The 27,027-nt window shown below is 48.1% G+C and overlaps 1 protein-coding gene across 7 annotated transcripts in view; it reads left to right on the top strand.

Moving 5' to 3' along the window:
• Window positions 1-3,591: 3,591 nt before the first annotated feature.
• MOV10L1 (Mov10 like RNA helicase 1) overlaps window positions 3,592-27,027 on the top strand; it is a 70,902-nt gene continuing 47,466 nt past the window's right edge. For 6 of the 7 annotated variants that reach the window (XM_074003412.1, XM_045363392.3, XM_015457031.4 and 3 more), the window contains exons 1-9: window positions 3,592-3,768; window positions 5,597-5,781; window positions 14,526-14,685; window positions 17,312-17,424; window positions 17,950-18,137; window positions 22,957-23,097; window positions 23,365-23,606; window positions 24,140-24,272; window positions 26,268-26,462. In XM_074003412.1, the coding sequence (XP_073859513.1) occupies window positions 3,672-3,768; window positions 5,597-5,781; window positions 14,526-14,685; window positions 17,312-17,424; window positions 17,950-18,137; window positions 22,957-23,097; window positions 23,365-23,606; window positions 24,140-24,272; window positions 26,268-26,462 (1,454 nt within the window). In that variant the 5' untranslated portion in view covers window positions 3,592-3,671. Of the gene's footprint in view, window positions 3,769-5,596; window positions 5,782-14,525; window positions 14,686-17,311; window positions 17,425-17,949; window positions 18,138-22,956; window positions 23,098-23,364; window positions 23,607-24,139; window positions 24,273-26,267; window positions 26,463-27,027 lie in introns of those variants that run through there. The other variant, XM_074003413.1, reaches the window with a different exon arrangement.

Below are 27,027 nucleotides of genomic sequence, written 5' to 3'. Positions count from 1 at the left end.
GGGTGAGGGACTTCCAGCGAGAACTATTCACAAATGAAACAAAAGCTCAGCAAACTTGCGCTGAAGGCAGGGGAAGGAGAGCTGCTTCCTGAATATCAATGAGGGGAGGAATCGGGTGGATCCTAGAAATGTTTCGTGTTGGTTGTATAAACCACTGCCTGGGAGCTGTCAGAACCCAACTAGGAAAGGAAGGGCCATCCTGTGTCACTCGCCAAAGACCTCGGGTATCTCAGAAGAAAGAAGTGTCCCTGAGGTTAGAATCCCACCAAATACACATTCCGAGCAGGCCCTGTTTCTGAAACATAGCTGTTTGCTCAAAGGTCTCATACATCTTTCCAAGCAGACTTTTTCTATCCCCCACAGCCACACGGTGGGAATCGCCTTCACAAGGTCACACAAGCATTCTCGCACTCGGCTTAGCTGTGTGGCCCTTGGGCTGCTCCAGATTCGGCCCTGTGGTTTGCGTGGGCAGCCTGGACGGCTGGTAGGCCCAGTCCCGCTGCTCCCTTTATCTCTGCTCACCAAGCAGAGAGAAACCACAGCAATGTGTGTCGCCCAGAGACACTGGCACCCTGACAGTTACAGGGGCAGATTCTTTGTGCACATTGTAAAAAGGCTGAAACCAAAGTTTCTGAAAAACCAGCTCCTTAAACCATGAACCCACATTAAAACTTGAATAAAGTCATCAGGTTCCAGACCATGGAATGTTCTGTTGTCTTTGTTTCAATCAAGGAAGATGCTTTTAATAAGCTTTTATTAGCTTTTAGTAATATCATACATGCAAGCATCCCCACCCCAGTGAAAATGGCCACTAAATTACCTCGATCAAAACGAGTAAGTATCAAGTACACATAAATGCAGCTCAAAACACTTTGCTCAACCACATCCCCACGGGAAACAGCAGTGATAAATCGTTAGCAATAAACGAAAGTTTAAGCTATACTGATATTTTAGGGTTGGTTAATTTCGTGCCAGCCACCGCAGCCAATGTTCTGTTGTCTTCGTTTCAATCCAACAAGGATGAGAAATAATTTTCACAAACTATAATCCATGAAGTCAAGAACTATTCTGAATGGATTGAGAAACCTCCCAAACTTCTTTTCTGTCTTTTAAAGCGATAAACGGGATTAGTGGGAATTAGTCCAACTGGATCGAATCCTCCTGTGTTTCTTTTTGTTTGAAAAAAATGTGAATCGGATTTCAACATTTTTTCTTTCAAAAGTTCTCCACTTAAAAATGCAAACAGGCTGCCCTGAACCAGAGGTTGCAGAGCAAACCCCTCAGCTTCCCAGATCATAAGTCGTCATTGAGAAATGCTCCCATGTTACCGTTGGCAACGCTAGTTTCTAGAACAGGCCCTGTTCTTTCATACGATCTTCCAACAAATTCTTGCTCCTAAAATGCCCTTCCTCCCTCTGCCTGCTGATGTTCCATCATCATTCAACATTCAACAAACATTTACAGGGTGGACAGAGAAGTGACATCCTTCCTATAGGCTGTTTACAATCAATGGGGGCACAGGAGTGCACAGGATAAACAAATAGTGTGTTATTCCGTGATATGGTTTGGCTGTGTCCCCACCCAAATCTCATCTTGAATTGTAATTCCCATAATCCCTATGTGTCATGGGAGGGACCTGGTGGGAGGTAATTGAACCATGGGGGTGGTTACCCCCGCACTGCTGTTCTCCTGACAGTGAGTGAGTTCTCATGAGATCTGATGGTCTTTTATAAGGGGCTTTCCCCCCTTTTGCTCGGGACTTCTCCTTCCTGCTGCCTTGTGAAGACGGACATGTTTGCTTCCCCTTCCACCATGATTGTAAGTTTCTGGAGGCCTCCACAGCCCTGTGGAACTGTGAGTTAATTAAACCTCTTTCCTTTATAAGGACCTGACCCTAAAATTACCCAGTCTTGGGTATGTCCTTATAGCAGCATGAGAACAGACTAGTATGTCCAGCGACACATGTGATTTCCTCTATGAGGGAAAATAAGTCAGGGGAGAGAAATGAGGGGCTGCTGTTTGCAGGGGCCAGGGCAGGCCTCAGTGAGAAGGAGGCAGGGAGGGGAGGCTGGCAAAGCAAAGGACACAGGTGGGGGAGGGCAGGCGAGGACCACGCAAGGGGAGTACAGGTAGGACAGCTGGGTACTAGCACCTGTGGGTGTGGAGACGACTCTGCTTCGACTCTGAGGCAGACCTGCTGGAGGGGTCTGGGCAGAGCAGCATCCGGTCACTCACTGGGTGGAGAGCAGGCTGGGGGGTGGGAGGAGCAGGTGCTGCCTGGCATTGAGGTGGCAATGGGCAAGCGGTGAGGAGGGACTGGGCTCTGAATAGGGTTTGAAGAGCAGACACAATCTGCTGTCAGAGCGATGTTGCCGAGTTCTGTCTGAGCAGTGAGGACGGAGATGAGAAGACCAGGATGGAGAGAGTGTGGAGCAAGGATCTTTTAGTAGAGCCGGGGTTTTGCCATGTTGGCCAGGCTGGTCTCGAACTCCTGACCTCAAGTGATCCACCCACCTTGGTCTCGCCAAGTATAAAGATATTTTTAAAATAGAGAAAAATCAATGAAATCAAGAGATATTTTTTAAAAAAAGATCAATGAAATTGATAAATACAGACTGATCAAGGAAAATGAGAGGGATGAGATAAATTACCTATGTCAAGAATGAACGATGGTTCATCATTATGAACCATACAGACAATAAAAGGATAATAAGAAAATATGCTGAACAACTTTATGCCAATCATCTGACATCTAATAATTGGATGAAATGGACCAATTCCTTAAAAGAATTACCAAAGTTTACTCAATGTTACCCTGATGACTTTAATAGCCCTCTAGCTGATGCAGAAGTGAACTTCTCATTAAAAACCTTCCCACAAAGAAAACTCGAAGCCCAGATGGGTTCCCTGGTGACTACTACTACAGTTTTTAGGGAATAAGTTACATCATCCTACTCCCTGGTCACTGCAGGCCCAGCTTAAACGGACCCCAAACCAGACAGACACAGAAAACGGGAGGTCGGCCACAGAGCAATCTGCTTCACCAGCACCGTCCCCAACCCTGGAACAAGCGTCACCAAGCTGAGTCGGGCAATACACGAAAAGGATAACGAATTGCGACCAAGTGAGTTTTCCCAGGAGAGCCAAGCAATGAAATTCCCTATACAGGCTGAGATAAAAAGCTACAGGATCATTTGAATACACGTAGAAAAGCGTTGCAGAAAATTTCACACCCACTTGTAAGAACTCTTGGAAAAATAGGACTAGAGGGAACTTCCCCAACTTAATAAAGAACACCAACAAAATACGACTCCTAACACCACTCTGGGCGGTGAAAGATCGCGCACTTTTCCCTAAGGTGTGGGCGGCAAAAAGGCGGACCCCCGCGAAGCGCCGCCCACCCACGCGAGGCCAAGCCCCCTCCCGAAGCCCCGCCCACCCGGCGGGCACACCGCCTTGCGCGCCCGGCATGACGTCACTCCCACCAGGCACCTCGCCTCGTCACGCGCTGCCAGGCGCCAACCGCCGCCCTCTATACGGGTCCCGGCTCGCGCGACGACCCCAACGCGCATGCCCAGGCGCGGCGACCCCATTGGTCGCGGGCGGCGGGAGCGGCGCGGTCGCGTGCGGGCGGCGGCGGCGGTGGCGGCGGCCGATGCCGGGCGAGGGCCATGTTGAGCCTCGCGGCCAAGCTGGTGGCCTTCTTCTGGAGGACGGCGGACACCGCTAGGGAGGAAGCCGGGCGGCCGGAGCTCGAGCTCGCGGAAGGTGGCTCGCGGGAGGCGGCGGGGCGGCCGGGCGGGAGGCGGGTCCCGGGCCCTCGCGTGTCAGCCACCAGGGAGCCGCGCCCGGAGGTCTTTGAGTGCAGTGCGGCGGGCGGGAGACGCTGGGCCCGGCCTTTCCTCATCTCCCCTCGCTCGCCTCAGAGGCTGCGGACCCCACACGCCCCCGCCCTGGGCGCCCGTCCTCCGTGAGGTCTCGCCGGTGTCACTAGCCCCCCTGGCCGCCCTCACTTTGTGTTTCTGCGCCGAGCAGCTGCCGAGGCGCCTGTCCACGTCGCTCCTCCCTGTGGGCAGCGCCACCGGCGGCTGTGTGCCTAGAAAGCCCCGGAAAACGCGGCCCCGCCGACCTCGCCTGTCCTTTCAGAACGCGCTGCGCCCACACGCGCCTTTTCCTTGCCTTGCTTCCGAGCCCATCTTCCTAAAGCTGGGGATGCGCTCGGATTCCCGCACGATTCCTTTCTCCCGAGGTGTTTTTTTGTTTGTTTTTTTTTTGTTTGTTTTTGTGAAACAGAGTTTTGCTCTTGTCACCCAGGCTGGAGTGCAGTGGCGCGATCTCGGCTCACCGCAACTTCCGCCTCCCGGGTTCAACCGATTCTCCTGCCTCAGCCTCCCGAGTAGCTGGTGTACAGGCATCTGCCTCCACGCCCGGCTAATTTTTGTATTTTTAGTAGAGAGGGGGTTTCGCCGTGTTGGTCAGGCTGGTCTCGAACTCCTGATCTCAGGTGACCCACCCGCCTTGGCCTCCCAAAGTGCTGGGATTACAGGCGTGAGCCACCGCACCCAGCCTCTCCCGGGGTTCTGATGTCTTCTCCCGATGTTTCCTTCTGTGGGAATGAAATCCACGGTAGTCCCTAGTTGCCTTCTGTGAGAGAAACCAGGAGCAGGCTTCAGGAGGGGAGCTTCCTGCTGCAGGCAGCGTGTTCAGGGCCTCTGGATCCACAGGGGCCGATGCCTGAGGGGCCGGCGCCCGGGGGGCCGGCTGTGTTACCTGGAGCACTTGCTCCGCAGATCTGGGTCTCTTCGGTAGAACGCTCTCAGCCGTAGCTGGAGCTCCAGCTCTTGGCAGCGCTAAGATTCCTTGCCTGTACCGTAACCAGCGCCCCAGGTTCCTCCCGTGGCTGGGAAGCTGCAGGAAAGGCGCGTTCAGGACTCAGGACCATGGCTGCAGCAGTAGCCAAATGGCTGAGGGGTGCCCTGCTCCTGGGTCAGACTTGCCTGCAAAGCCCCGACGAACCTTTTCTAGCAGCATATTTGTTGAGATTCTCTAGTTTTCTAAGACTGCTGCTGATGGTGATGAAAGAAGATAATCGATAGTGCTAATAAAACCGTGCATGCTAGTATCTCCCAGATGCTGATATACGTGGCAGTTTACGTAGCACTTAACTTGTGTCAGCCACGTAGAGGTCCATACATGCATGTGTGTTCTGCCACTGAACCCTCCAGCAGCTCCCTTGGGTAGTGACGATTAGTCTCCATCTTACAGATGGCAACAGGCCCAGAGTAGTTAAGGACCTCGTCCAGGTTACACCAATGGCGGTAGAAGAGCTGGAAGTCAACCCCCGCAGTCCGCTGTGGAGTCAGGGCTGTCACCTCCACAGCCACTACCTGTGCCCTTCAGAGGAAACTGGGCTGTCTGCCCCCAAACCCCACGTTCCAGACACAGCACTCTCTGATGGGATTCTCTCTGTCTCAAGTCAGCCCATTAGGCGACAGTCCTTCATGGAGGCTTTTGCACTCTGCTTTTCTCTGGTGGGACTTCACTGTAGTGTGCCCTTGCTTTTATGGCCAAGATAACTTTTGTTTACCCATCTCAGGTGACACTAAGCTGAAAACTGTACGGGGTGTCGTGACAAGGTACTGCAGCGATTATGGCATGATTGATGATTTGATCTACTTCTCCAGTGATGCTGTGACTAGCAAAGTGCTTCTGAATGTTGGACAGGAAGTGATTGCAGTTGTGGAGGAAAATAAAGTGTCCAATGGACTGAAAGCAATCAGGGTAAGGTTTGAGTTCATTTGGGAATAGTTTTTCTTTGCCACAGTACTTTGTGTTGTTTTCCTTGTGTTTAATCTATCAGACATGACCCGGCCAAGGGAGAGAGAGTGGAATATACCTTCAAGGGGATGCTTTTGCTCTGTATGATTTCTGTTTTAAAAAATAAACAGACTGGGTACAGTGGCTCATGCCTGTAATCCCAACACTTTGGAAGGCTGAGACAGGCAGATCACTTGAGCTCAGGAGTTAGAGACCAGCCTGGGCACCATGGTGAAACCTCGTGTCTACAAAAAAAAACCTCCACAAAAAGTAGTCTGGTGTAGTGGCACATGCATGTAGTCCCAGCTACATGGGAGACTGAGGCGGAAGGATTGCTTGAGCCCAGAAGGTTGAGGCTGCAGTGAATTATGATCGCATGACCATACTCCAGCCTGGGTGACAGAGCAAGACCCTGTCTCTATAAATAAACAGCAGTCATTGTAAATCATTCAAACAACATAGACATGTATACTTTAGAAAGTAAAGCTTGCTTATGAATTTATGCTGTGGAAAACATAGCAATTATGTATCTATTATTTTTGTGCTTTTTGAACAATGTAATGGTTATCACCAAAGTAACATCAATAATACACTAATTTATATTCTTAGGAGCAGAATGAGAGACTGCACTTGATTTGCATTTAAACCTTAAGTATGGTAACTTTTCATGTTTTTTCTTTTTTTTTTTCTGAGACGGAGTCTCTGTTGCCTAGGCTGGAGTCGGCTCACTGCAAGCTCCGCCTCCCGGGTTCACGCCATTCTCCTGCCTCAGCCTCCTGAGTAGCTGGGACTACAGGCGCCCACTACCATGCCCAGTTAATATTTTTGTATTTTTAGTAGAGACAGGGTTTCACCGTGTTAGCCAGGATAGTCTCGATCTCCTGACCTCGTGATCCACCTGCCTCGGCCTCCCAAAGTGCTAGGATTACAGGCGTGAGCCACTGCGCCTGGCTTCATGTTTTTTCTGTGAATTATTTTTGTGTCCTTTGTTCACATTTTTGTTGAGTTCGACCTTTTCTCTTGTTAAAGCTTATATATTAGGGAAATTAGAGCTTTTTTTTTTTTTTTTTTTTTGAGACAGAGTCTTGCTCTGTCGCCCAGGCTGGAGTGCAGTGGCGCGATCTCCACTCACTGCAAGCTCCCCTGCCTCCCGGATTCACGCCATCCTCCTGCCCCAGCCTCCTGAGTAGCTGGGACTACAGACGCCCGTCACCACACCCGGCTAATTTTTTTGTATTTTTAGTAGAGACGGGGTTTCACTGTGTTAGCCAGGATGGTCTCGATCTCCTGACCTCGTGATCCGCCGCCTTGGCCTCCCAAAGTGCTGGGATTACAGATGTGAGCCATTGTGCCCGGCCGAAATTAGAGCTTTTTAAGGAAAATTATTGTATAAAAGTGTTAGGAATATTTTCCCCAGGATCATCTTCGACTGTGTTTTATAGTTTCATTTTTTGTAGTTAAGTGTGCCTCTTTTCCATGTAGCTTTTGGATGCTGTAAGAAGCCTTAGGGAGGCTTATTCCACTTCTTATTTCTAATATTCAGATTTTACCCTGAAAATTGTTTATTGACAATTGGAATTTTTTTTTTTTAATTTTTGAGACAGAGCTTTGCACTGTCACCCAGGCTGGAGTATAGTAGTGCCATTAGCTCACTGCAGCCTCAAATTCCTGAGCTCAAGCGATTCTTCCACCCTAGCCTCCTGAGTAGCTGGGACCACAGGTACACACCATCTCACCTGACTAATTTTTAAAATTTTTTGTAGAAATGGCATCTCTGTTGCATAGGCTGATCTGAAACTCCTGGCCTCGAGTGATCCTTCTACCTCGGCCTCCCAAAGTGTTGGGATTACAGGCATAAGCCACCATGCCTGGCCTGTTTGTTGATATTTAAATATTTGACCGGCCTGGAATTTATTTTAGTGCACAGACTGAGAGAGGGAACCAGACATTGCTTTCCTAATGGCTAGCCAGTCATCTGCATTGCTCACTTTTTCCCTGCTGATTTGGAAAATTCTTTAATCATGCACCAGAATCCCACCTGCATGTGATGTGGTCCTGATGCTTATAAGGGGGTCTCATGGCATGGGTGCTGTGATAGGTGGTGAGCAGGTTTCCCTTCCTTGCTTTTATTAGCATATGGTATTTTTCTGGCTCTTCAGTTGTTCTGGATGAGTTTTGGAATCTTTTTGCTTCTCCCCCTCTGCCCAGATTTGCTTTGGGTTTGCAGATTTGCACTGAGTTTATGGATTTAATTTAGAATAATTGATATTTGGGTCACGTGGAGTCTTTTCCAACAACACATTATGTTTGTGCATTTATTTAAGTCTTCCTTTGTATTCTGTTTTTGTTTCTGAGACGGAGTCTGGCTCTGTCGCCCAGACTGGAGTGCAGTGGCGCAATCTCAACTCACTGCAAGCTCCGCTCCCTGGGTTCACGCCATTCTCCTGCCTTAGCCTCCCAAGTAACTGGGACCACAGGCGCCTGCCACCACGCCCAGCTAATTTTTTGTATTTTTTAGTAGAGACGGGGTTTCACTGTGTTAGCCAGGATGGTCTCGATCTCCTGACCTCGTGATCTACCCTCCTCAGCCTCCCAAAGTGCTGGGATTACAAGCGTGAGCCACCGCGCCTGGCCCTTTGTATTCTTTTTATAGTTCAATAGTTTTCTTCATTTAGGTCTTGTGAATTTCTTATTAAATTTATCTTCAGGAGTTTTTATGTGTTCTATTAACATCATTTTCTATTGTATTTTCAAATTTAACTTTTTCTTCCTATATGGGAAAGCTTTTGGTTTTTAAATGTAATTTGGAATCTGGCAAACTTATTGAGCTATTAACTACTTTTTAAAAACACTTAAGATGGCCAGGCACAGTGGCTCATGCCTATAATCCCAACACTTTGGGAGACCAAGGTGGGTGGATCATCTGAGGTCAGGAGTTCAAGACCAGCCTGGCCAACATGGTGAAACCCCATTTCTACTAAAAATATAAAAGTAGCTGGGTGTGGTGGCACACGCCTGTAGTCCGAGCTACTCGGGAGGCTGAGACAAGAGAATCACATGAACCCAGGAGGTGGAGGCTGCAGTGAGCCAAGATCGTGCCACTGCACTCCAGCCTGGGCAAGACAGAGTGAGACTCTGTCTCAAAAAACTAAATAAATTAAATAAAATGCTTGAGACGTACTTTATTATACTATTATAGTTAGTACCATCTAATGCTTAATATCATCTTTCTCAAATTAAGAAAAATGCATACCCAATAAAATAATTCAAAGTCTAGAATTCCATCATTCAGTATGGTAGCCACCACTCACGTGCAGCTGTTTAAATTTATTAAAACTAAATGCAACTTACAGCCAGTCATGGTGGCATAAACCTAGAGTCCCAGCTACTTGGGGAGGCTGAGGCGGGAGTTCGAGACCAGCCTGGGCACATAGAGACCCTGTCCCTTAAAAATAAATGAATAAAATTATTTCCTTGGCCACATTTCAAGTGCTAAATGAAGCCTAGTGACCACCAAATTGGGCAGCACACATAGAGAACATTTTTGTCAGCTCTGGCTTAGAGACTGAATACAAAGTAGAAGAGCCTCCCTCCATGTTCCCCACCTGCACGTTCATGCTGCAGACCTGATGCTCTGGGTTTCTGTATTTACCTCATCTGGTGGGTAGTGGAGTCACTCAAACAACATGCTTGTATCTTTTATTAGTTCACCAATGTTAGTATTTATGGACTTCCATCATCAGAGATGTACAACTGGCTCATTCACACTACCCTCTTTCCCTTTCCCAATTTTTTAATTATATTTTTTCCTCCAAAGATTTCCTTTTGAACTTGAAATTACACCATAGTCCTCATGTTTTTATGTGTATTTAAAGGAGTACTCTGGGTTCAGAGTCTTTCAAAGGGGATCTGGAACTCAGAACCTGTGGAGATGATGTTTGCCTCATTCTCTGAGCTGTGGTTGTGTAGCTCACAAGCAGCCTTCCAAAGCAGGTTCTCGTACCAAATTCCTGTTGATTTTAAGACACACCATTAATTTGATAATGAAAATTTAAAATGGAAACATAGGTCTTGAGACTCATTCTGATCTCAGAAATGTGAGAATGTGGAAAAACTGGCCCCTGGGTGTCCAGCAAGTCCCAGCCCCTTTGGTGGTCAGCTGCCCTTCGCTCGTTCCATCTTGTTAGGAATGCAGGATCTTTTTTGTTATGGTGAAGAGTGTTTGTCTCTACTCACAATCTTGCTTTTATAAATTAGTAATGGATTTTTCAAGTACTTTTCAGTATCTTCCACATGATGCCATAGTTTTTGTCCCTTTGAACTGTTAACATGGTTGGAAAACATGAGCAGTTTCTGTGTTGTGAGCCGTTCTCACTTGACGAGAATGATCCCCATTTAGTATAAACCTGAATGTACTTCTGGATTTATTTTTTATTTAGGTATTTTTCTTGTGGTAAAATATGCATAATATACCATTTTAACCATGTTGAAGTGTACGGTTCAGTGGCATTAAGCACATTCACATTGTTGTGCAGCCATCACCACAATCTGTCTTCAGAACTTTTTCAGCATCCCAGTAGACACTCTGTACCCATTAAACAGTTATTCAGTGTTCTACTTTATGTCTTTATGAATTTGCCTATTCTAAACACCTCATATAAGCGGAGTCATGTGTCTGGCTATTTGACTTAGGTTTTCAAGATTTGCCCGTGTAGCATGTATCAAAAGTTAATTCCTTTTTTATGGCTGAATATTCCATTGTGTGATTTTGTTTCTCCATTCATCTGTTGATGGACATTTGGGTTGTTTCTACTTTTTGGTTGTGAATTGTGCTGCCATGAACAAGTGTCTGTCTGAGTCCCTGTTTGGTTCTTTTGGGGCTATGCCTAGGAAGAGAATTACTGGGCCATATGGTAAGTCTAGGTTTAACTTTGTGAGGAACCAGATGTTTTCCACACCAGCTGCACCATTTTATGTTCCCACCAACGGTGCATGAGGTTTCTACTTCCTCTGTATCTTTGCCAGCACTTGCTATTTTCTTTTTCTTTTTTTTTCTTTTGGCAGTAGCCATTCCTCGTAGTTGTGAGGTACTATCTCACTGTGGTTTTGATTTGCATGTCCCTAAGGATTTGTGAGGGCATCTTTTCGTGTGCTTATTGGCCGTCTGTATATCTTCTTGGGAGAACTGTCTACTCAAATCCTTTGCCTGTTTTGAAATTAGGTTGTTTTCTTGTTGTAGGAATTCTTTATATATTCTGGATATTAATCTCTCATCACATACTTGATTTGCAAATATTTTCTCTCATTTTATCAATTGTCTTTTCACTTTCTTCATAGTATCCTTTGATGCACAGATGTTTTAAATTTTGGTGGAAGTCTAATTTGTCTCTTATTGCCTGTACTTCTGATGTCACAGTCAAGATACCGTTGACTAATCCAAGAATATTAAGATTTTTTTCTACTAAGAGTTTCATAGTTTTTGCTTTTAAATTTAAGTCTTTGATTCATTTAAAAAAATACTTTTTGAGACAGGATTTCACTTTGTTGCCCAGGCTGTGGTGCAGCAGCACAGTCACAGCTCACTGCAGTCTCAACCTCCCAGGCTGAAGTGATCCTTCCACCTTAGCCACCTGAGCAGCTGGGACTACGGGTGTGTGTCACCTCACCCAATTTTTGTATTTTTTGTAGAGATGGGGCCTCCCTATGTTGCCCAGGCTGGTCTCGAACTCCTGGGCTCAAGTGATCCGCCCACCCCATGCTTTCCCAAATGCTGGGATTATAGGGCTGAGCCACTTTAATCCATTTTGAGTTAATTTTTGTGTATGGTGTAAGATGAGGGTCTAACTTTATTATTTTGCCCATGGTTATTTTTCCCAGCACTATTTTTTTTTTAAAGACTGAACAATTGCAGTTTATCGAATGGTCCTTGTCAAAAATCAGTTGACTGCACATGCAAGGGTATATTTCTGAACTCTCTTTACTATTCCATTGGTTTATATTTCTCTCCTTACACTGGTGCCACACTAGTTTGATGACTGTGACTTTGTAGGAAGTTTTGAAATCAAGGGGTATGAGACCGTCAATTTTGTTACTCCTTTTCAAGACCATTTTGGCTATTCATGGTCCCTTGAGATTCCATTAGAATTTTAGATGGGTTTTTCTATTTATATACAAATAGACCCATAGGACTTTGATAGGGATTGCATTGAATTTGTTGGGGTTTTTTGTTGTTGTTGTTGTTGTTCTTTTTTTGAGACGGAGTCTCGCTCTGTCGCCCAGGCTGGAGTGCAGTGGAGCAATCTCTACTCACTGCAAGCTCCGCCTCCCGGGTTCACGCCATTCTCCTGCCTCAGTCTCCCAAGTAGCTGGGACCACAGGCGCCCACCACCTTGCCCGGCTAGTTTTTTGTATTTGTTAGTAGAGATGGGGTTTCACCATGTTAGCCAGGATGGTCTCGATCTCCTGACCTCGCGATCCGCCTGTCTCAGCCTCCCAAAGTGCTGGGATTACAGGCTTGAGCCACCGCCCTCGGCCTGTTGGAGTTTTTTTGTTGTTTGTTTGAAATAGAGTCTTGTTCTGTCGCCCAGGATGGAGTGCAATGATGCGATCTTGACTCATTGCAACCTCCGTTTCCTGGGTTCAAGCAATTCTCATGCCTCAGCCTTCCAAGTAGCTGGGACTGCAGGTGCTTGCCATTACACCCAGCTAATTTTTTTTGTATTTTTAGTAGAGATGGGGTTTCACCATGTTGACCAGGCTGATCTTGAACTCCTGACCTCAAGTGATTCGCCTGCCTCGACCTCCCAAAGTGCTGGAATTACAGGCGTGAGCACCACACCCAGCCTGAATTTGTGTAATAGATCACTTTTGGTAGTATTGCCATCTTAATAAGTCTTAAGATTGTCATCTTAATAATTAAGTATTAACATCTTAATCTCTTATAATCACTTTGGGTAGTATTGCCATCTTAATAGTTAAGTTTTAAGATTGTCATCTTGGCCGGGTATGGTGGCTCAAGCCCATAATCCCAGCACTTTGGGAGGCCGAGGCGGGTGGATCGCAAGGTCAGGAGATCGAGACCATCCTGGTTAACACAGAGAAACCCTATCTCTACTAAAAATACAAAAAATTAGCTAGGCGTGGTGGCGGGTGCATGTAGTCCCAGCTACTCAGGAGGCTGAGGCGGGAGAATGGCGTGAACCCCGGAGGTGGAGCTTGCAGTGAGCAGAGATTGCTCCACTGCATTCCAGCCTGGGCGACAGAGCGAGACTCCATCTCAAAAAATAAAATAAAAAGATTGTCATCTTAATAATAGGTTTTCAAATTCATGATCATGGTTGTCTTGCCGTTTATTGAGGTATTTAATTCATTCATTAGTGTCATTGTATGCATCTTCCATCTCCTTAGTTAGGTTACTAAGTGTTCTTAGGGATTAACCTATTAACCTAACAATGCTGTTATAAATGGAATTGTTTGCCGTTTCTTTGGAATCCTTTTTCTTGATTTCCTTTTTGGATTTTTCATTTCAAATGTATGGAAATCTGATTTTTGTATATTTGCGTCCTGTGCTTGGATTCATTTATTAGCTCTAACCATTTTTTGTTTTATTTACATGTGTGGAATCTTTAGAGTTTTCCACAGATGAGATCCTACCATCTGTGAATAAAGATAATTGAAATTTGAAAGTCTTGAAGTGAGCATGGGCATCCTTACCTGGTTCCTGATCTTAGAGGAAAGCTTTCGGCCTTTCACCATTGAGTGCGGTGTTTGTTGTGAGTTTTTTATTTATGGCCTTTCTCGTGTTGAGATTTCCTGCAATTCCTAGTTTATTGAGTGTGCATCATGAAAAGTGTTGATTTTGTCAAATGCTTTTTGTGCATCAGTTGAGATCATCGTGATTTTTTTCCCTCATCAATGTAATATGGTGACTGATTTTCCTATGTTGAAACACTTGCATTCTGGGATAAACCCCATTTAGTCATGGGATATAATCCTTTTAATATGCTGCTGCATTCAGTTTGATAATATTTTGTTAAGAATTTTTGCATCAGTGTTCATAAGGGATTGCTGTAGACTCAATGTATGTGTCCCCCAAAATACGTATGTTGAAATCCTGACCCCAGCGCGATCTTATTAGGAGGCTTTGGTGGGTGATTAGGTCACGGGGCAGAGCCCTTAAGAAACCTTAGGCCGGGCGCGGTGGCTCAAGCCTGTAATCCCAGCACTTTGGGAGGCCGAGACGGGGGGATCACGAGGTCAGGAGATCGAGACCATCCTGGCTAACACGGTGAAACCCCGTCTCTACTAAAAAATACAAAAAACTAGCCAGGCGAGGTGGCGGGCGCCTGTAGTCCCGGCTACTCGGGAGGCTGAGGCAGGAGAATGGCGTAAAAACCCGGGAGGCAGAGCTTGCAGTGAGCTGAGATCCGGCCACTGCACTCCAGCCTGGGCGACACAGCGAGACTCCGTCTCAAAAAAAAAAAAAAAGAAAAGAAACATACCCCAGAGAACCCCTTTGCCCTTTCTGCCAACAGCAGGAAGACACCGACTGGGAACCAGGAAGAGGGCCCTCACCAGACCCGGAATCTGCCAGGGCCTTGATCTTGGACTTGCAGCCCTAATGGACTCAGACAGGCATTCCAGCCTATAGTTTGCTTTTCTTGTAGTTCTTGTATTATGGTTTAAAGAGCAGTGTGTGTGTTTTACAGGTAGAAGCTGTCTCTGATAAATGGGAAGACGACAGCAGAAACCAAGGCAGTCCCTCAGACTGCAGCCCCCGAGTGTTGATTGGCTGTGTGACTTCTCTGGTGGAGGGCGCAGGCTGTATCAGTCAGACCACCTACTTCTCTCTGGAGAGTGTGTGCGAAGGTACGCTCAAGGGTCTGTTTCACATTTAAAATTAGGTTTTGTCTTTTAAATGATTGTTATGGGCCAGGCACAGTGGCTCGTGCCTGTAATCCCAGCACTTTGTCAGGCTGAGACGGGAGGATCGCTTGAGCTCAGGAGTTGGAGGCTGCAGTGAGCTATGATCCAGCCACTACACTCCAGCCTGGATGACGGAACACAACCCTGTGTCTAGATTTGCGATGGCTACACACATCATTGAAGGGATCAGGTTTGGGCATGCTTTGTTGAGAGGGTTTGGGGATTAGAGTAGCTCCTCCAGGTGTTGGCTTTACACAGAGGGTCTTGGATATTGAGTGGACTTTGGGAGAGGGGACCAGGTCACTGTTTTGTTTTTGTGTTTTTGTTTTTGTTTTTCGAGATGGAGTCTCACTCTGTTGCCCAGGCTGGAGTGCAGTGGCGTGATCTCAGCTCACTATAACCTCTGCCTCCTGGGTTCGATTGATTCTCCTGCCTCAGCCTCCCGAGTAGCTGGGATTACAGGTGTGCACCACCATGCCCAGCTAATTTTTTGTATTTTTAGTAAAGATGGGGTTTCACCAGGTTGGTCGGGCTGATCTGGAACTCTTGACCTTAGATGATCCACCCACCTCGGCCTCCCAAAGTGTTGGGATTACAGGCATGAGCCACCGCACCCAGCCAGGTCACTGTTGAAACTTGTGTTTTTATGTGTTTTGTGTTCATTTGTTAAATGCAGTCGGTAATTTCTGGGTAGTTGTTGCTTCCATTTAATTATAGTGTTTTGATCTAAGTTAGTGTTACAGGAATACTGAGGTACTATTTAAAGTACTTTAGATGTTTTAAAATAGGGCTTGGGGATAACACTGTTTCTTTCCAAAAGTATATATCCTTTTACTTTCTTTTTTTTTTTTTTTTTTTTTTTTTTGAGACGGAGTCTCACTCTGTCGCCCAGGCTGGAGTGCAGTGGTGAAATCTCGGCTTACTGTAAGCTCTGCCTCCTGGGTGCACGCCATTCTCCTGCCTCAGCCTCTGGAGTAGCTGGGATTACAGGCGCCCGCCACCACGCCCGGCTAATTTTTTTGTATTTTTAGTAGAGACGGGTTTTCGCTGTGTTAGCCAGGATGGTCTGGATCTCCTGACCTCATGATCCGCCGGCCTCAGCCTCCCAAAGTGCTGGGATTACAGGCGTGAGCCACCGCGCCTGGCCCTAGGACATGGTCTTCTTAAAATACTCCCTGACCTTGAAGTCAGTGCCCTAGCATATTTTAATGTCTTCTGTTTTCTTTCTGTTCTTTTTTTGAGACGGAGTCTCGCTCTGTGGTCCAGGCTAGAGTGCAGTGGCACGATCTCGGCCTCCCAGGTTCACACCATTCTCCTGCCTCAGCATCCCGAGTAGCTGGGACTAGAGGCGCCCGCCACTGCGCCCGGTAATTTTTTGTGTTTTTAGTAGAGACAGGGTTTCACCGTGGTCTCGATCTCCTGACCTCGTGATCTGCCCGCTTCAGCCTCCCAAAGTGCTGGGATTACAGGCGTGAGCCACCGCGCCCGGCCTCTCTTTTCACATAGACAATAATTTCACCATGGCTCACATGTTGAATGTAGATGTCAGCTGATATTTGTGCTGTTACGTGTTCATCACCAGCTTTCTGGAGAAAGAAACTCAGTATTCAATTATACTCTTTTTTTTTGAGCTTCCAGAGTGCTTATTGCAAAATAACAAAAAGATTTTAACTACCTGTACCATGGCACACCTGTGCAGACCACCTCTCTGTTCTGTCAGCACTGCTCAGCCACTTCATGTCACTGAACCTGCAGTTTTCCACCAGCTGCGGAAGGCCCAGTGGTGTCTTGCGTCCGGCAGGCCATGGCTGGGGCCATAGCCCAGCTCTCTGGCACCCTGAGGGGCTGGCTGGACCATTGAGTGCTCCCCTCACACCTGAGCGCAGGTGTCTATCTGTCCCTGAGCACTGTGTGTGTCCCTGACAGGGAGGTGCCACAAACACTACAGGACAGGGGAAGGGGGATGCCACCTGCCCTCAGATGTGCCACATGGGGCAGGACTGCCATGAGCATGCACAGTGCACCTTCTGGAGCCTAGAGGTGTGAGTGAGAGGCTCCAGCTCAGCTCATTTTATTGCAGTGGTTAATATTAATACTTCGGCCGGGCGCGGTGGCTCAAGCCTGTAATCCCAGCACTTTGGGAGGCCGAGGCGGGTGGATCACGAGGTCAGGAGATCGAGACTATCCTGGCTAACATGGTGAAACCCCGTCTCTACTAAAAATACAAAAAACTAGCCGGGCATGGTGGCGGGCGCCTGTAGTCTCAGCTACTTGGGAGGCTGAGGCGGGAGAATGGCGTGAACCCGGGAGGCGGAGCTTGCAGTGAGCCGAGATCACGCCACTGCACTCCAGCCTGGGAGACACAGCGAGACTCCGTCTCAAAAAAAAAAAAAAAAATATTAATACTTCAGGGTTTTTAATTCCAAAATATGTTTCTCACAGTAGTAGAAAGTGCCTTTTAAATGTTCAAATGTATCCTCAGATATGATAGAAATGATTTCAGTCTACCACGACCTCAGAATAACTTACGCACTTTAACACTGCTATGGCTTTTCCCTGGCGGTTTTAGGCTTCGAGCCCTGCAAGGGAGACTGGGTAGAGGCTGAGTACCGGATCCGGCCTGGCACATGGAACAGCGAAGCCACCTCGGTGAAGCCGCTGAGATACAAGCGCGTGGACAAGGTAGCGTGCCGACGAGTGGCTCCTCTCTGTGCTTCTAGCAGACCTGCCATCAGGGGTAACTTGCACAGCCCAGGCTTCTTCTGCATGTGTTGGGAGCCTGGAAAAATACAGCTTAGTCATGGCCAAAGAGGAGTGTGTTTTCCTATTGATAATGCTGTGTTTCCTTAGGAAACAGTAACCCTGAGTGCTTGCGTAGCTGAATTCTAAGGTCTACAGCTTACGCGACAGTACTAAAATGTTCTAAGGAGAAAGGTGTGTTAGAGAAATATTGGACTATGTAACAAACCTGCACGTTATCCACATGTACCCTAGAACTTAAAGTATAATTTAAAAAAAAAAAAAAAAAAGAAAGAAAATATAGAAGGAAAAAAAAAAAAGAGAAATATTGAACGAGTGCTATGGGATGGCGGACTTGAGCTTCCTGGTGCAGCTTGTGTGCTTTGGGCTGACTTGGGTGTGCGTTAGAGCTGTGCCCTGGCGTCGTGCAGCACCTGCTTCCCGTGACGCTCAGCTCTGTGCTCCCAGGTCTGCATCTCTAGCCTCTGTGGAAGGAACGGGGTGATAGAGGAAAGCATCTTCTTCACCTTGGACTCCTTGAAACTGCCAGACGGGTACACACCCCGGAGAGGTGACATGGTCAATGCAGTGGTGGTGGAGAGCAGCCAGTCGTGCTACGTCTGGAGGGCACTCTGTATGACCCTAGTGAAGAGGCGGTAAGAAAACGCTTTTCTGGCCAGGCGCGGTGGCTCACGCCTGTAATCCCAACACTTTGGGAGGCCGAGGCGGGTGGATCATGAGGTCAGGAGTTTGAGACCAGCCTGACCAACATGGTGAAATCTGTCTCTACTAAAAGTACAAAATTAGCTGGCCCTGGTGGTGGGTGCCTGTAATCCCAGCTACTCGGGAGGCTGAGGCAGAAAAATTGCTTAAACCTGAGAGGCAAAGGTTGCAGTGAGCTCAGATCGCGCCACTGCACTCAGGCTTGGGCGACAAGCAAAACTCTGTCGCAATAAATGAAAACGCTTTTCTTCTTTGGGATGTGAAAGGCCCAATTTAAGCATATTTTGAAGAGTTACTTTAGTAAGCCAAATAGTAGACATTTTAAGCCCTGAGTTGTTGAGGTAAAAGGAGAGCATCCCTAGCACTTCGGGAGGCCGTGGCAGGAGAATTGCTTGAGCCCGGGAATTTGAGACCAGCCTGAGGAACGTAGTGAGACCCTATCTCTACAAAACATTAAAAAATTAGCCAAGCGTGGTGGTGTGTGCCCCTGGTCCCAGCTAGGCACGAGGCTGAAGCAGGAAGATTGCTTGAGCCTAGGAGCTTGAGGCTGCTGTGAGCTGAGATCGTGCTACCGCACTCTAGCCTGAGCAACAGAGCAAGACTCAGTCTTTAAAAAAAGAGAAAGGAAAAGGAGGCTGGGCATGGTGGCTCACGCCTGTAATCCCAACACTTTGGGATGCCAAGGCGGGTGGATCACAAGGTCAGGAGTTTGAGACCAGCCTGGCCAACATGGAAACTCTTGTCTCTGCTAAAAATACAACAATTAGCTGGGTGTGGTGGCAGGCACCTGTAATCCCAGCTACTCGGGAGGCTGAGGCAGGAGAATCACTTGAACCCAGTAGGCAGGGGTTGCAGTGAGGTGAGATCGTGCCACTGCACTCTAGCTTGGGTGACAGAGGGAGACACCGTCACAAAAAAAAAAAAAAGACTGTCTTGCCTGGGTGCGGTGGCTCACGCCTGTAATCCCAGCACTTTGGAAGGCCGAGGCAGGGTAGATCACGAGGTCGGGAGATCGAGACCATCCTGGCTAACATGGTGAAACCCCGTCTCTACTAAAAATACAAAAAATTAGCCGGGCGTGGTGGCGGGCACCTGTAGTTCCAGCTACTCAGGAGGCTGAGGCAGGAGAATGGTGTGAACCCGGGAGGCGGAGCTTGCAGTGAGCCTCTCGAGATCGCACCACTGCACTCCAGCCTGGGCAACAGGGCGAGACTCCGTCTCAAAAAAAGAGAGACTGTCTTTTGGAGGCTTTCAGCCATCTCCATGGTTGACTGAAGGTGGAGTTAGGGGTCCCTCTTCATCCTTCATCTTACATTGGTGATTGACATTTTTGGTGGATTTTTCTCTTGTTGTTTCACATTTTGGCATTTAAAAAAATGCATTGAACATGGTTCTTAAAATTATTGGATTTCTGGCCAGCCACAGTGTCTCATGCCTGTAATCCTACCACCTTGGGAGACCAAGACGGGCAGATTACCTGAGCTCAGGAGTTCAAAACCAGCCTGGGCAACACGGTGAAACCCCGTCTCTACTAAAATGCAAAAAATTAGCCAGGCATGGTGGCACACACCCTTGATTCCAGCTACTCTGGAGGCTGTGTCAGGAGAATTGCTTGAACCCGGGAGGCGGAAGATGCAGTGAGCAGAGATCGTGCCACTGCACTCCAGCCTGGGTAACAGAGCCAGACTCCATCTCCAATTAAAACAAAAAATTATTAGATTTCCTGTATCTGTGTTCTTTGTGTGCTAGACATGAAAAGGCTTCCCTGAGTTCGCTACTTGCGGGGCGGCCCCAGCTCTGACCCACCCCTCCCTGCCTGCCTATAACTGAAAGGTATGTGAGGCGGGCCTCAATCAAGTTAGAAGTTCACTTTGCCAAAGTGAAGGACATACCTGGGAAAAAGGACCACAAATCCACAGGAACAATCTGTGGTTCTTGCCCTTTTCTGAAGATGATTTTGAGGCCTTCGATATTTAAAAGAGAAAAGTGGGCTGGAGGAGAAAGAGGGTATGGTCACATGACTGGATACACATTTGCAAGAGGTAAGGAAAAGGAACGGGGGGAGAGTTGGTTATGTAAATCAGCACTTTGATGTAAGAGAAGGTAGGTAACATGGAGATGTTTAACCTTGTCTCATAGCTCTCTGCTTAGGGACAAAGGAAAGGCAGCTTCTTGCATGACTCAGCTTCTGGCTGAGTTTTTTCCTTTTGGCATGGTGAGTGGGGTACTGAGTCTTTCTTTTCTTTTTTTTTTTCTTTTCTTTTCTCTTTTTTTTTTTTTTTTTTTTTTTTTTGAGACGGAGTCTCTCTCTGTCACCCAGGCTGGAGTGCAGTGGTGCGATCTCAGCTCACTGCAAGTTCCACCTTCCGTGTTCATGCCATTCTCCCGCCTCAGCCTCCTGAGTACCTGGGATTACAGGCACCCGCCACCACGCCTGGCTAATCTTGTTGTATTTTTTTTTTTTTTTTTTGAGACGGAGTCTCGCTGTGTCGCCCAGGCTGGAGTGCAGTGGCCGGATCTCAGCTCACTGCAAGCTCTGCCTCCCGGGTTTTTACGCCATTCTCCTGCCTCAGCCTCCCGAGTAGCCGGGACTACAGGCGCCTGCCACCTCGCCTGGCTAGTTTTTTGTATTTTTTAGTAGAGACGGGGTTTCACCGTGTTAGCCAGGATGGTCTCGAACTCCTGACCTCGTGATCCGCCGGTCTTGGCCTCCCAAAGTGCTGGGATTACAGGCTTGAGCCACCGCGCCCGGCCTTGTTGTATTTTTAGTAGAGACAGGGTTTCACTGTGTTAGCCAGGATGGTCTCAATCTCCTGACCTCATGATCCGCCCGCCTTGGCCTCCCAAAGTGCTGGGATTACAGGTGTGAGCCACCGCACCCGGCCGTGAGTCTTTATTTTCTTTTCACACTCCTCACTCACCACCAGTGAGCTTCTGAGACATCTCCTCCATCAGTCCACTTATTTTTGATCCCGGTAGAATGCAGGTTCTGTTTGGGGAAAGCGTCTGCTTTCCAGCCCTGTATCTGGTGCCTGGCTGGGCCTCTGGGTGCGGACAGACAACCCTGTGTTAACTGAGCCACGGGTGTGTGGAACAGTGCACCCCATGTAAGGGAGCTGCCGGAAGGTGGACTAGGGGCTGTGGGGGTGTGTTAACGGGACAGGACCTGGTGGGCTGTGCCTCCCAGGCGCCTCGCCTCATGGCACACTGGCAGATGCTTGTTTGGGTGCTTGGAGCCCAGTTCCCCCTCCCCACTGGACCCTGCTTTCCTTTGGGAGGGTGTCTAGGGCCCATCTCCTGGGCGAGGATGTGACATGCACTCCATCTGACCACAGAGGCCTGGGACACAAAGGAGCTCTGCTTTCAGCCCAGTCTGCTGAGCCTGCCGGTGCCAGGACATAAGACAGGGTGGGGTTCCTTGACCTGCACCTCCTCCCTGTGTCTGAGTCAACTCCTCAGGCTTCCCATCTGTTCTCTGACCTCATCCCCAGGCAGAAGCTGTGGCGTCCCATTCTTGCATCAGGCCCAGAAAGCCCGGGCCTGCAGCATGGCCTGGGGCCTGCAGGGATTCACCAGGGTGGGATTCACCAGGGCCGCTAAGGAGACAGCACAGCACCAAACCTGCGCTTTCCTCACTCTTCTCTTTAGGCTAGAAATGCTTGAAAAAGACCTGTTTCTGCCCCAACAGCATTTCCCCACTGAGACCTCCTGACCACAGAGTAGAAGCTGCTGGGATAGGCGAGCCAGGGAAGCCAGGGCGCCTGTTCCTCAGCTGGTGGCCCCAGGTAGGGCGGCCCCTCTGCCCTCCAGAAACAGATCATGTGCCGAGAGCGAGCTCCTGATCTCCGCTCAGTCCTGCAACCTTCCCATGCAAGAGCTCCGCAGCTTCTCCTGTGGGGGCTGAGCCAGGGACAGGCAGTAGCATCTGATGACTCCTTCCTGCAAAATCCCCACCCCCTCCAGCAATGCTGTGGACTCTCTGCCCCTGCACCTCCCTTGCCACACCTGGGCACACGGAGAAGGGAGAGCCGGACAGGCGCCCGCCAGGAGGAGCTGCTCTGTAACTGGGAACCTCACTGAGTTTGCAGCAGGGGCCAGAATTGTGGGGAGCCATTCTAGAGACCCCATTTTTTTTATGGCGCCACAGATTGGAAAGTGGCATGAGGCAGGTTTACCTTCTGGAAAGAGCTTGTGGAGAGGCAGGGAGGAGAATCAAGCCTGCGTCATCAGTAGAAGAAGGGGAAGTAAATGGGTCCATTTTTAGGGAAAGGTAAAATCTCATCTTCTCATTTTCTAAAGAAAAAAACTTATTTCATTGTTTTCAAACATTTCAAAGCAACAGAACTCTTTCCAAAGCAAGTTTAGTGGAGCCCTAATAGGCAAGGCCTGTTGCCTCCCCCACCACCACCTTGGAAGGTGGCTGGAGAGAAGAGGACTGAGAATGGCACCCTAACTCTGCGTCCTGAGCAAGAGGTAGGGGAGTGCCGGGGAGCACATTCAGGACACCATTCTCGGGCTCATCACCTGTGACTGTCCTCTGGGCTGCTCCCTTTTCTCTAGACTTCACGAAGCGTGTTGTTTTCTTCCTTCGGATTTGCCATCCTTCTTAGAAACCTAAGTCTTGTGGAAGCCCTGCCTGTGGTGGAGTGGTCCTCTGGGTGCCCCACCGGCAGTCTGTCGTTAAGAGCGGAGGCAGGCGAGGAGCGGGTGGTGCTGCTGCAGAGGGACGTCTTTCTGGGGCTCTTTTTTCAGAGAAGCCGCCCCCGTTCATGAGGCCACTCAGTTCTATGGAACCATTTTGTTGAAGAACAAAGGTGATATTGAAGTTACACAGATGACACATTTTGGAACCCTAAAGGAAGGAAGAAGTAAAACCATGGTGATCTGGATAGAGTGAGTTTGCCACTGAAACATTTTCTGTAAAGCTACATTAATGGCTTTTAAACTGTGACGTAATAATTTCTGTAAAGCCCACTTTGGTCATTTTTTTTCTTTATGAAGGTCTTTTCAAACTTTTTTACCCCAAAATGTCCTTTTTACTTATATTCGTAAGTGTATTTGCAGTCACCACTTCCTAGATTAAGTTCTGTGTTTTACGATAACTGAATATTTTGGTTTTAGAAATCCTGGCTGGGTTCATGGTTAATTTTCTTTTTCCAGGAATAAAGGAGACATTCCTCAAAACTTAGTCAGCTGTAAACTGGCTGGCTGGGATCAATCTAAACAATTCAGATTTCAAATGCTGGATAAAGACCAGACGTTCCCCATAGTATCTTTTGTTTCTGTTTCTGAGAAGGAGAATTCATCAGATGAAAATGTTAATTCATTAAATAGCCACACAAAAAACACAATCTCTCAGATGTCAGAGAACGGTTTGGTGAACAACAGAGGAATCTCTCCAGGTAGTGGACGTTTCGGCTGTCACTGCATGAGGTTGGGCGGGCTAGGGGCCATGGGGTTGTGAGCTCTGGAGCGGGCCATGGAGTTGTGAGCTCTGGACAGAGGGCAGGCAGCAGGGGCCAGAATACCTGGCAGCTGCAGTGCTTTGTGCTCTGAGCTCTTCGGCTTCAGGCCCTTCTCCTCTTGCTGAAAAGGTTAGGGAGAGGGACAGAAAGCAGCTTGACAAATACCAAGAGGTGCTTCAGATGGCAGCCAGCTCCTGAGTGCTTCTAAGCAGGGAAAGATTGCTGGGCACGCCAGGGGGGGCCTTCTTTCCCAGCACTTGGATAGTTGTGGTCACAGCCCTTTCCTACTTCCAGCTGCTCTCTCTCTTTATGTTTTTCCAGCCACCATCTGAGACTTTGCCCTGTGTTTTTGTGTGCATCTGTGTGTGTGTGTGTGTTTGAGAGAGTCTTCATTTCCACTAAGCATGCCAGCACTGTTAGAGATAATTTACCTTTTGGTCTAACTTTGTATTAAAATTGTTATTTCCCAGGTGATTATACTTGTAAAGGAGAAAATGGAGAAAAAGACAACATTCTCTCAAGGAAGCAGATGACAGAGCCTGAGCCTGGGGGGCTTGTCCCTCCAGGGGGAAAAACCTTCATTGTGGTCGTATGTGATGGAAAGTAAGGGCCTGGAGGTCTGAAGAAAGCTGCCTTTTTAAGTTTCTCTGATACTTCTAGGTTGGGCGTTATAAAAGGTACTCCTTTGAGGCGGGCAGATCACCTGAGACCAGGAGTTCGAAACCAGCCTGGCCAACATGGCGAAACCCCGCCTCTACTAAAAATACAAAAATTACTTGGGCCCCTGTAATCCTAGCTACTCAGGGTGCTGAGGCAGTAGAATCACTTAAGCCCAGGTGACGGACGTTGCAGTGAGCCAAGATCGCATGACTGCACTCCAAGCTGAGACAGAGCAAGACTCTGTCTCAAAAAAACAAAAAGGTACACCTGATTGTTTTGATGTGACAGAATCCTAAGAAAAAGCATTGATCTAGAAGCCGGCTACCAAGTGTGACCCACCTGGGGCAATGGATCCTGTAACTTCGCACTACTCATGAGGGTCCTCACCAGACGGCCTCGCTGCCACCCTCACAAAGAAAACAGGGCCTCTGTGAGGCTCTCTGAGGCCTGAGCTCCCTGTGCTTCTGCTGTTCTGAGACATCACGTCGGCTCCTCTTCACTGCCTTACCCGTGTTCCCCGTAGCCGAGCCCTCGAACCTCGGTCATCTCCATCCTGTCACCTGGGTGTTTGGCCAAGGCACGGACAGCACAGTGTGCTGAGGGAGGGGCAGGGACGGTCCCTTCCTAGCTGGGATGCCAGTCACCAACCTTGAGCCCTCCCCTCTCCCTGGTGTGGTTGGCTACATCAACTGACCAAACAGGCCCTGTCCTCCAGCTCCCTGTGTCCCCACATCCCTGCCTAAACTGCCCTACGGTGCGTGATTGCCTTCCAGCTGGGTGTCTAATCCTCAATTTTTAAAAAAAAACTTAAATCTGATGAAATCACAGCTCATCAACATCAAGCTGTGGGTGGCAAGTGTACAGTCAGCTGTGTGAGGTGCAGCCAGCTTCAGTGCTTTTTTTTTTTTTTTTTTTTTTGACCTTATGACAACATAGAAACAGGAAAAAAAAAGTCATTAAAAAAAAAAAAGTCGGCCGGGCGCGGTGGCTCAAGCCTGTAATCCCAGCACTTTGGGAGGCCGAGACGGGCGGATCACGAGGTCAGGAGATCGAGACCATCCTGGGTAACACAGTGAAACCCCGTCTCTACTAAAAATACAAAAACTTAGCCGGGTGAGGTGGCAGGCGCCTGTAGTCCCAGCTACTCGGGAGGCTGAGGCAGGAGAATGGCGTGAACCCGGGAGGCAGAGCTTGCAGTGAGCTGAGATCCGGCCACTGCACTCCAGCCTGGGTGACAGAGCGAGACTCCGTCTCAAAAACAAACAAACAAAAAAAAGTCATAGGTGGGCACAACGTGTAGTGTGGATGGTGTAGCCCCAGTTAGAGCCACAGCAAGGGCTGGGCAGAAAGCACGTTAGGTGTACCTGTTTTTGGTCATGTCATAAAATTCTGACTTAAAGCTGGGAATATCAAAACTTTCCTATTCTTATATGTTAGGATTACAAAAAAGACTGTCATAGATGCTTAATTTTTGTTGTTGTTGTTGCCCAGGCTGGAGTGCAGAGGCATGATCATGGCTCACTGCAGCCTCCACCTCCCTGGGTTCCCACCTCAGCCTCCCAAGTAGCCGGAACCACAGGCACGCACCGCCATGCCCGGCTAATTTGTGTATTTTTTGCAGAGACAGGTTCATCCTATGTTGCCCAGGCTGGTCTCAAACTCCTGGGCTCAAGCAATCTGCCTGCCTCAGTCTCCCAAAGTGCTAGGATTACAGGCCTGAGCCACCGCACCCGGCCCATAGGTGCTTAATTTTATCTTGAGAAAATATTAATTACATAGCTTATTTTAGAAAATCTCTTTTTTCTCTGGAAAAATAATTATTGAAGACTAAAGATGACTGTTAGCTCTGTCACTTTTCTTGTATGTGCAAAGGAAAATTGTGTTGACTCTGCTTGTCTTAATTATGACTAAAACTAAATTTCATTTTGTTTTTTCAAGAAATCCTGGCCGCTGCAAGGAGCTCCTTTTGCTTTGTTTTTCCGATTTCCTGATTGGGCGATACCTTGAAGTAAATGTTATCAGTGGGGAGGAGTCACTAATTGCTGTGCGCGAACCATTTTCTTGGAAAAAGCTTAAAAGTTCACAAGCGTTAACATCCACAAAAACGACAGTTGTTGTGACCACACAGAAAAGGTACCCTAAGTGAAATGAATGTGGCTCTTGGTCTGGCAGTTTTATCTGCTGGGTTTCAAGCCTCTTTCCATGATTGTATTTGGGGGACGGGGTGCATTTCCATGGAACTCTGAAGGTCAAGTTCTGTTTCTGCAGCTGCCCAGCAGCAGTGTGAAGCCCAAGGAAGACGGCCTTCACTCCCTCAAGCCCCACTCTGCCCTGGCAGTTCTCAAGGTGGCTCTCAGAGCAGGCTGGCCTCACCCAGCTCCCACCACCTCTTCCATCCTGACGAGGCCATGATGTGTAGTGCACGGCATCCCTGTGTCACTCGCATTGGGGGCAACAGGATTGTGGGGTCACCCGAAGCCTGTTTGAAGATGTGGTACCACTTAAGAATGAAGTTAGGAGAAACAGTGTGTGATCTGGGACTTGTGGCTGGGGAACATAGGGACCACCCAGATTGTAACTGGAGTTTTGTCTCAGGAAAGCATTTCACGTCCACGTGTTCTCTTCTGTAGTTATAAAACCAAAAAGCCCTGAATAGCAGGCTTTTCTTTTCTTTTCTTTTCTTTTTTTTTTTTTTTGA

Source organism: Macaca fascicularis, chromosome 10 (genome assembly GCF_037993035.2).
Source record: "Macaca fascicularis isolate 582-1 chromosome 10, T2T-MFA8v1.1".
Lineage (NCBI taxonomy): Eukaryota > Metazoa > Chordata > Mammalia > Primates > Cercopithecidae > Macaca > Macaca fascicularis.
The sequence above is the reverse complement of the archived record's forward strand: the minus strand, read 5'-3'. Positions and strand labels throughout refer to the sequence as shown.